Raw genomic sequence first — 9,905 nt, forward strand, 5'->3', positions numbered from 1 at the left:
CAAAACGAAATTGTCAATTCTGTCGATAGACCGAATGCGTTTGATCACTTCCGACGAAACATCGGTCGATGTAGTCAATCGCTACTTTATCAGGCTATTCCTCTAGCGTTCAGTTTTACCAACTTCCATTAACTCAGGAAGCACAGAGCGCGCATTCTTCGGTACGTTACTTTTAGGCAAGGCATTTTTATACAATACCGCGGATCTTTTCTATTTCATTTCGACGATTTACATTTTAAACGGTGTGTACGAGATTGTTTATTTATTGACAGTAAACTTTCTTTCGATTTTCTTCCAGGCAAAGAAGATCTGTGCGATGTTTGCATATGGCGCGTAAAAATGCACAGTGAGATTTTTTTTCAGGCACAAAAGAGACGCGCGGTTCTTCGCGGCACACTTCACAGTGATGCGAAGTAGAAAATGACCAACTGTGAGAGGACGAGAAAAAAGACGAGCTCGGTGTCCGTTACGACGTTCGGAATTGATACGGACACGTGGAGTTTATCGTGATTCTTTATACGATAACGTATTCGCGCGTATACTTTATCTGTACGTAATATAAATTTTACATATGCATATCATAAGCTTCTGACGCAAGCGACTGTATTTGCACACATCAGGCAAGTGTGCAGATTGTTCTTTTGCAAAATAACGTTGTCAGATCTCACATTGTTTTTGTTTTTTTTTTTTTTTTTTTGAGATCGGATAAAATAGTATGACATTTGTTCCAAAAATTCTGCAACATTGTGTTCGAATATTGCAGGTACGTCTGCGACATCAGCATCGTTGCAGAATTAACGTGTTTCGAGAACGGACGAATACCGTGGGGCAGTCTCTCTCAGAAATATGGCACGCAGTATTTGAATCTTGCGAGGTAACATTCCCGCAATGTTCCGGCAATATTTCGTGGAAATATCAATAGAACGTAAGTACATTTGACACACGTGTTTGGAGTCCCGCGAGAAGCGTGCGGCGAGTGTGCCGCGCTTTACATACACATGTACATATTTCATATGTGCGTACATATACGCACATGTATATTGGTGCGCGCGTGTAGCGAAATGCATACACGTACTCGTGTGAGAAGGAAAAAACGAATTCTGCGCGAGTGTTTTTCAGATTAAAAGTCCTGCTCTTTTAAAAACCTTGATCTTCTGTCGTCGGATCTCGTTTTTCGTTTTTACGCTACGTATTTATATGCGTGCGTGTGTGTATGTGAGCGCACTTAAGAAAAAGAAAGGAAAAAAAAGCAAGTAGGAAAAGAATTCGTCCCGCTTGTGTGCAAGGACAGAAAACTTTGCAGAGCGAAAATGTGTGTGTGTGTGTGTATGAGAGAGAGAGAGAGAAAGAGAGAGAAGCCCGGGAGTGGAAGACTGAGACAGGTATAGTGAAAAACAGACCACATGTATTGTCGTCTGTGAAAACGCTGCGGAAGAATGCGTGAGGACAGTGTGTGTATACAGACGTCGCGGTGGTCTCGTCGTTGTAGCGTCTGTCTCTGCACATCAAAAGGGAGCAAGTGAGAAAGAGAGAGAGAGAGAGAAAAAGAAAGAAAGAAATAAATAAACATGTATTCACACCGAGCGCTTGCGTGTGTGTTCTAGCACATCGGTGAATGGTGTATCTTCTTCCGAGTTGTCAGAAATCGCAGTCATCATCATCATTGTCATTATCGTTATCGACTGCTCTTCCGCAGGGCGGTAAGAAGTATGCACGCTCCTGCGAACGTTCGCTGTTTGTTGTGGTCGTCGTCTCGTTCACGGTGGCTCGTTGTCGCCGCCACCGCCACCGCCGCCGCCGCGCCGGCCACGCAACATTTTTGCGCCACACGCCACACCGGCGTGCGTGCGGCATGCGGTGCGTGCGTNCCACCGCCACCGCCACCGCCGCCGCCGCCGCCGCCGCCACGATCGATACGCCATTGCGTCGCGACGTGCCGACGAGTAAATCGCTCGTTTGACGATGCCAGTCGCGCTGGCGTGTTCGTGCTTCAGTGATGCGATAATATTTCGGAGGCCGGACGTTGTTGTTCTCGTTGACGAGGAGCGGTGAGACAGTGCCGTGACGGTGGTTTCGGCGTCCACCCGATTATTGACAACAACAACGACGAGGTGGCTGGGCGCAGTTGGACACACAACCTTGCCGTGTGTTGACGGCGACGGCGACGTCGTCGACGGTCAACGGCAATAACATGCGCCGTCCGTGACAACAGTGCGCCGTGGCGAAGTGACGGATAGAAGGATGGATAAATAGAAACACGCACGCGCGTATGTGTGTGTGTGTGTGCATGTATGTGTGTGCGTGTGTGTGTCGCGCATCGCACACAACGTGAGTAAAACGTGCAATGAGTACGAAGGATAAATAGATTGGACACATGTGTCACATATTCGGGATTGGCGCTTCGATTGGAAGTTCGTACGACTCAGCTCTCGAGGTCCGTTATGGATCATCGGCCTGCTGCTATATCCGTGACCGCTGCGCGACTTGAGTCCACTGTTTTCGTCGCGCATCAAATTTGCGGCTATACGTGAACACATCGCGCTGAAAGCCGTCGTCGTCGCTGCGGTAGGACGAGAGAAAGAAGAAGAAGGAGGTGGTAAGAGAAACGGCGAGACCCCGGAGGAACGAGAGAGGGGAGATAGGAGAGTAGGTAGAGGAATCGGAGGGAACTTGACTGCGAGGCGGAGGAGGAAGAGGAGGAGGAGGAGAAGGTGGCGGCGGCTCTCTCGTTTGAGGAGACTCGGAACGGAGGACAGGACAGTGCGTGCGGATCTCGGCGTAAACGCGATTTTTTTTCTACCGCGAAAGCGCGAGAGAGGCAGAGCGAGGAATTCGCGAACAAAGAACAGAAGAGGGAAAGGAGAGGAGAGAAGACACGGCAGACAGCGAGGAGAGAAAGAAAGAAGAGGGGCTTTATCATGTTGTGTGTCGAAGTGGTGGCGTCGCGACGGATTGCGAATTGCGGCGGTAGTCGCATCGTTGTCTTCGTCAGCGGCGTATGGCAGCGGCGGGAGGGACGAATATAGGGAGGAAGGAAGGACGCGGTAAACGTTAACTCTCTTGCGGGTGAGAGAGACAGAAAGAGAGCGTAGCGACGAAGAAAGGAAAAAGCGTGAGAAACAGAGAGAGAGAGAGAGAGAAAGACAAAAACGCGGCCCTTTGGGGGGTTGGAGCGAGAAACCCCCCGTTTTGTTTTTGGCACAACAGAGAGATGGATTTGCATCGCGATTCAGCATGTTGCGTTAATGCGCGGGATCGTGGTGGAGACGACGAGAAGAACCGCGTCGCAACAGCGAGACTCGCGACGACAATACACCGGGGTCAAGTGACATGGAAATGGGATCGCGAGGAAGCCCACGTGTGCCAGTTGTTCTAGTGTCCGTGTCCTGCTCCGGCGTTCGCGACATAAATAATAAAGAAAAACGCGAACGTGAACAGTGTCGAAGGATATAAATACCGTGAGTGTGTGTGTGTGTGTGTGTATGTGTGTGTGTATGTGTGTGTGTGCGCGCAGCACAATATCAAGGAACGTAAAATACTTGTCATACCCGATTCGAATATCGAGGGTGTGCATATACGTTTAAACTGGCTATCAGTTCGTTTGTTCTCATCATTGATGACGTTCGAAATACACGTGCAGTAATAATAACAATCGCAACAACAACAACAACAACAACAACAATAATACTAATAATAATGGAGACACTATTACCTGGTAACACTGCCACCAGTCAGTCATACAGTCCGCAATTAAAGACTGTGCTCAAGACTTATCAGCTGTCAGCTGTGAAAAGCCTGCAGGGTCCCAGCTCCGCTCTGCTGGACTGTAAATCGGTTCTGCTGCACGAACAGCAGTCAGCGACTCCGTGCTTCTCGCCGCCGGCGAGTCGTCCGACGGTTACTTGCAGTTTGGAGTCACCCGGCGAGCCGAAGGATGTCATCGTCGAGAAAGAGGGTCGCGAGACATCGACGCGTCCATTGACGCCTGTTACAAAAGCGCCCTGCTCGCTCGAGGACTCGGACGAGGATCGTCCTGCGACGGAACGTCAGAAGAACGCGTGCGACAAGCGCGAGCTTGAGTTCCAGATACCAATACTGACGGCGCCCGATCAGAGCCGTTCCGAGAGACGCGAGACCGTTCTCGAGGGCGAGAGGATCTCGTGCTTCGAGGTCGGCGGCGAGAAGAGGTTATGTTTACCACAGATACTGAACACCGTACTACAGGATTTCACTCTGCAGCAGATCAATCAGGTGTGCGACGAGTTGCAGATCTATTGCTCGCGCTGCACGCCCGATCAGCTTGAGGGCCTGAAACAATCCGGCATTCTGCCGCACAACGCACCGTCCTGCGGTCTCATCACTCAAACCGACGCCGAAAGGCTCGTTAGTGCTTTGCTCTTACGGACAGATTCGTGCAAGTCTTCCCAGATCGGTCAGGTGCAGGATTGTCTCGACAAGAAGATGTGCGGCAAGAATGAGGACGAGGAAGAGACTATCGTTAAGTTTAAGGTGTATCACGAGTGTTTCGGCAAATGCAAGGGCATCTTCGACGCGGAGCTGTTCGCAACGGATGACTCGCCGTGCATCGAGTGTCTGGAATGCGGCTATCAGTTCTCTCCTCAGCGTTTCGTGAGACACGCTCACAGATCCTTGGAAAATCGCACCTGCCACTGGGGTTTCGATTCGGCGAATTGGCGATCTTATCTGTTGCTCTGTCGCGATCAGCAGCACTACAATAAATCGCTCGTTCTTTTTCGTGAACTGAAAGACAGGCCTCTCTCGTCAAACACCAAACGAAAGTTAGAGGTACGTGTTTTACTGTATTTAAACACTATCCTTTTAATTGAGATTTATTATTTTTTGTTTATATTTGCGAAAAAATACAAACGTTGTTTCAGCTACGAAGCGAATACGAAAGATTAACCAAACGCACAAAGAAGGATCCAGGAAAGGATGACTGTGCTGGAATCTACAATGCCAACGGATTGGGGATGTACCATCCTGTGTCCCAAATGTCCGCGACCGATCCGTATTTTCAGATGCAGTGGGCGGTTCTCGAGTTAGCCAGAGGTGCATCTGCATTTCGGCCTTGGAACGGCAATTGCAAGCTCAGAGCCAAGTAAGTGTCGTACCTGATTATTTAGAAAGATTAGTTCGTACATTTTACAAATAAAGATTAATAAGATTTATTTATTTGTTTGTGGATTTTTAATATTTTTATTCTATGCTGGTAATTTTTTAATTATTTTTAATTATTTTTTTCTCTATTTAGTTTATCACTGGAGGAGATTCAATATAGGATTGAAATGTTTGATTGTTGGTTTTAAAAAATAATAAAAAAAAAAAAAAAGCTATACATCAACACTTTGACCCGAATTGGCCTTTTTCCTGTTCTCACAAAAATATTGTTTGACTTTCATGGAATCAATGTTCCGCTATAATTTGATTACGATCGTGTTAACGCCTTTGTTTACAGCTCATCGTTGGCACCTCCATATCTCAGTCGTGGTCCGCCTGTACTGCAGAATCCCGAACGGGTTATTCCGCTTTCAGAGTGCGAACGTTTCGAGCCACACTTTCAGCCTAACGTGGCACTGGCGCCCGTACCGACGCTTGCTCAGATACCGCCTCTTCATCATCAACAGCGACGGCATTATCACGAGCAACGCTGTCACAATAATCATCGTTTGTCGAGTCCCATTAATGAGAAGCAGGAACAGCCGCTCTCGTCGGCCAACGTCAAAATGGAAAAGAAATCGCCAAGTCAGCAAGCACCCGCTGTCGGTTCTTATCCAACTTACTACGTATCCGAGGATAGAAGACAGAAGGAAGCGACACCGCCGAAAGACATAAAAACGTCAAAGATGGGCGAGGAAGAGGAAGAGAGCGCGGCAGTTACGTCGTCCACGGTGAACGTGGGACCACCTTCGTTGGCTGCTTCTTCCGGTGGCACTCCCTCGGCATACTCATCGGATAGCGACTCAGAGTCAACCAAGACCGACCTTGAAGAGCAATTAAGAGCGTTGCATGTGCCACAGGATGTGATAGAAATGGCACGTCTCATGATGTTGGAAAACGCGCAGCTGCGACGACTTCGGCGATCTGACAAGCGCGAAATCTCGAAACTGCGTAGTCAATTGCAAAGGCAAGAATTACAGCAGCAGCAGCAACAACAACAACAACAACAACAGGCCGCCGTTGCCGCCGCCTCCGCTGTTGTCATCAGTGAGACCCAAGACAAGAAGGAAGAAGTGACAGCAACGGCACCGCGAGCTAGTGCGGCCGACAGCACTGAAACAGGTAGCGAGGACGCTGACGCTGCGAGTTTACCATCGGACAATAAAGAGTCTGGGTCTGCTACCAGCGTGCTAGCGACTAATAACGAGTCGGATCAGTGATTGGGAGATGACACGAAAACTCATTTAACACGCATATAAACACACAACTGCTCAGCGATTATCGCGATGACGCTCATCCGTTGGCCGAATAAGCGTGCACTGAATTTAGTACTTTAGGTATACATATATATATATACATATATATATATTACAATTCTAAACGAAACGATAAATTTATCTAGGTTTATGTGATACGCGACGAGCCTTTGAATGTTATATATATCGATACGTTATTATTTTGAAGTTTGTACTGAGTAAAACCACGTGCTGTCCAACTGGAAGTATTGGGCTGCAGAGGAATTTTTGCGCGCAATTTATCCGCGCTTGCGCTTAGCTAGATTCAGACCGATCGGCCGACTCATCGTCATTGGAGAGATAGCTTGTCTTCTGCGTTACTTTCTGCTTTTGTTACAAAGGTAAGACATTCGCAGTATAGAAAGAAAAACGGTGCGATCCACGTGACTCACGTGGAACGCACGTTAGAAAAAAAATAAAACAGCTCTGTTTACACATAACTCTAGTCTCAATAATCACGACAAAAAACTTGAATTATAATCGTTCTAAGATAAACAATAAATCATTTATATTTTATAACAGATGTTTTTTTTTTTTTTTTTTTTACATTATCGCTGATAGTTGTGTCTCTCGTGCAAAGTCAAAAGATTTTCTTGATTGCATCATCAACTTTTATTATCAACTTTAATCCGCGTAATTGCCGCGTTTAATCAATATTGACGCATGTTTTATATCATTTTAAAAATAAAAGAGACAACTAAATTTATGTAAAACTAGTTTTTAATTAGTTTGTTATGAAGGTAGGAAAAATAATCTCTTCGCGTGTGTGAAACTCTTCTTTGTGACGTCACGTTCTTGACACTGGCAGTGAATGTAATCGGAATGCAATCTATGTGTGTGGTACACACATCCTTTTCCTGTTTGCATTATCGCGAATATTAACGAAAGGCACACACGCGTCTTTCTTCGTCGAATGTGCGCTTTGAAGACAAGTTATTGTTGGCCCGCTTGTTTCCCGATCGTGGACGAGACGGACTTTGAAAAAGAAAAACCCAGCGGACACTTTCCGATGGGAGATGTGACAAAAAAAAAAAAAAAAACCAATATGTGTCGCAGGTTGGACAGCTACGTCAAGTATACCTGTATCGGTCGATTTTTTCATTAAAATCGAAATGTAGATATTGTATTATACACGAGACAAGGGAGAAATGTAGATCTAAGAGAGATAATACCGCGCCAAGAAAAAAACAAGTTACTTTTAACGACGGAACATTACTTCGTACACATTAAAAAAAAAACAAATGCGAGATTGTTTTTAAGATTATATAATTTTGATCCCTGTTAAATAAAGGAAGAGGAAATAAAAATAACACACGAGAGAAAGCGAACGAGCGATTGAGCAAGTGAGTGAGAGAGAAAAACAATTTATAGTAAAATTAATTTAGAGATTGTGCTTTCCATTCAGATCTTTGTAGTCACGATCGCGTTTATTGTAAATATACAACTTGGCGTTATACATATATACATATATATACATACACATATATATATATATATATATATATATATATAGATGTATGTTTGTAATAATTAATTAAACTCATCATGACGAAGAAAATAATGCTAAAGTACAAAAAAACCTAGGTGCTATATTGTTATTCTAGGTATGTTGTAAACATAAAAACCTAGGTGTGTTCCAACAAATTGTACTACATTGTAATATTTAGAACGTCACGCTACACGTTCCGCTACACGAAATTGCCGCGATTACAATTTTGTGATAAAAACAAAAAAACAACAAAAAAAAACAAAAGGAATCTGCTTTTTCGGAACTCGGTTCACGCCTAATGAGAACGACGGGAAGAATTTTTCCTTGATTTTTATTTCTTCTTTTTGTACGTAACAGTAGGACCATAACTCGAATTGTTGTTGGTAGTATTTGCGTTGGAATGGTTTTGCATCGGCGATTGAATTGTCGTTATCGAAATTTGATTTTTTTTCATAATGGCAGAAGCACACGGTGTAATTTATTAAATGACACTTTGTAAGATAGATCGTCAACGATCGTGATTATATATTGTAGTGTTTTCTTTTTTCTTTTTTTTTTTTTTTTTTTTTTTTTTAATGAAACTAAAAGAAAAATGTAGTTTTAAACGTGTGTATGCATGTATGCTTTCTTTCGATGTCGGAGAAGTATCGAAAGCATTACGAGAATTGTATCAATCAAATTTATATGCGTGTGTGAACACGCTGTACATAAACTTCTGTTGAGATTACGCAAAGTTTTGTTATTAGTTAATATACAGTATTTTTTATCTATATTCGCAGCTGTGGAAGAGTTACATTCTTGTAATATATAGATACATATTTATATTCAATTTTTATTGTATATTTTATTGTTGGCATATATCAGTTTAATGTATTTAATTAATTATATTGAAACTGGTCCTACTGTCTGTGTCTGTCTGTCTGTCTGTGTATATGTGTGTTTGCGTGAGAGAAAGAAGGAAAGAAAGGAGATACATGTAAAAAGAGATAAGATAACTGTCGCAATATTAAATCTTTGTTTTAAATAAATCACAATTTTAATTAAATATTAGCTAATTTGTAAACTTTAGTTTAATTTTAAAAATAAGTATATTTCTTTAAAAAGTGATATATATATATATTTTTTTATATTGTTTTTAGTTGTGTATATACAAAGGTCAAAATACTTCTGCTTAACACAAATTTATTATTGAAACGTGTGTGGCTCAACGACCGAGACAGTTATCTTTTCTTATTGATTGTTTATCGTGTTGAGATAGCGTATTTGTCACCGCGACGTGAAATTACTCAAAACGGTTTTTTTAAGATCCGAACCGAAGAATAAACGCTATTAATATACAATTGGTAGAGATATTCTGTCCAAGCAGAGAGCCCGAGTGTTAAAATCATGTTTGTCACACGTTATATTTTATTTGTTGCTGATATTCTTTTCTTTTTTTTTTTGTTATTTCTATATAACGCGATTCGATTGTTGAGAAGGTAAAAAAAAAAAAACAGGAAGCGCCAAGAATTTTAATTTTGTCCCGCATGCAGAAAATGTACTCCATATATTTGCGAATGTCTGTGCATCAAGTTATATACACGCTCTACTACATATATAATATATGATATAAAGGGAAATAGATTTTTTTAATATATATTCGAAATACATATATATATATATACATATATACATATATATATATACGAAGTATATGTACACACCGAAGCATGAACAGCAAGCACGTGTATAAAAAAAAAAAACAAAAAAAAACAAAAAGAATGTGTGTAGAGATAAGCAGAAAAAAATACACATATACCAGATATATATATTATATATATGTGCAAGAGAGTGATGTACGTATTGCTCTGTTGTCATTTATTACAACGTAATCATCACTCAAATGCGTGATATAAGAAAAACGTTTGCCTTTTATCCCTCTCTTTCTTTCTTTTTTTTTTTTT

At 42.6% G+C, this 9,905-nt stretch overlaps 1 protein-coding gene and 1 long non-coding RNA gene across 2 annotated transcripts; both read left to right on the forward strand.

Moving 5' to 3' along the window:
• The first annotated feature begins 310 nt into the window (after window positions 1-310).
• On the forward strand, window positions 311-1,744 carry LOC109856888. Its single transcript, XR_002250433.1, has 3 exons — window positions 311-549; window positions 764-925; window positions 1,605-1,744. It is a non-coding gene; the product is annotated as an uncharacterized LOC109856888 (long non-coding RNA).
• Window positions 1,745-2,160: 416 nt separating this feature from the next.
• LOC109856880 (ski oncogene) lies at window positions 2,161-8,530 on the forward strand. Its single transcript, XM_020432595.1, has 3 exons — window positions 2,161-4,806; window positions 4,899-5,119; window positions 5,477-8,530. Exons 1-3 carry the CDS (start codon window positions 3,697-3,699, stop codon window positions 6,396-6,398), a joined length of 2,253 nt encoding a protein of 750 aa, XP_020288184.1. The 5' UTR covers window positions 2,161-3,696; the 3' UTR covers window positions 6,399-8,530.
• The last annotated feature ends 1,375 nt before the right edge of the window (window positions 8,531-9,905 follow it).

Source organism: Pseudomyrmex gracilis, unplaced genomic scaffold (genome assembly GCF_002006095.1).
Source record: "Pseudomyrmex gracilis isolate BER0280 unplaced genomic scaffold, ASM200609v1 scaffold_137, whole genome shotgun sequence".
Classification (NCBI taxonomy): domain Eukaryota; kingdom Metazoa; phylum Arthropoda; class Insecta; order Hymenoptera; family Formicidae; genus Pseudomyrmex; species Pseudomyrmex gracilis.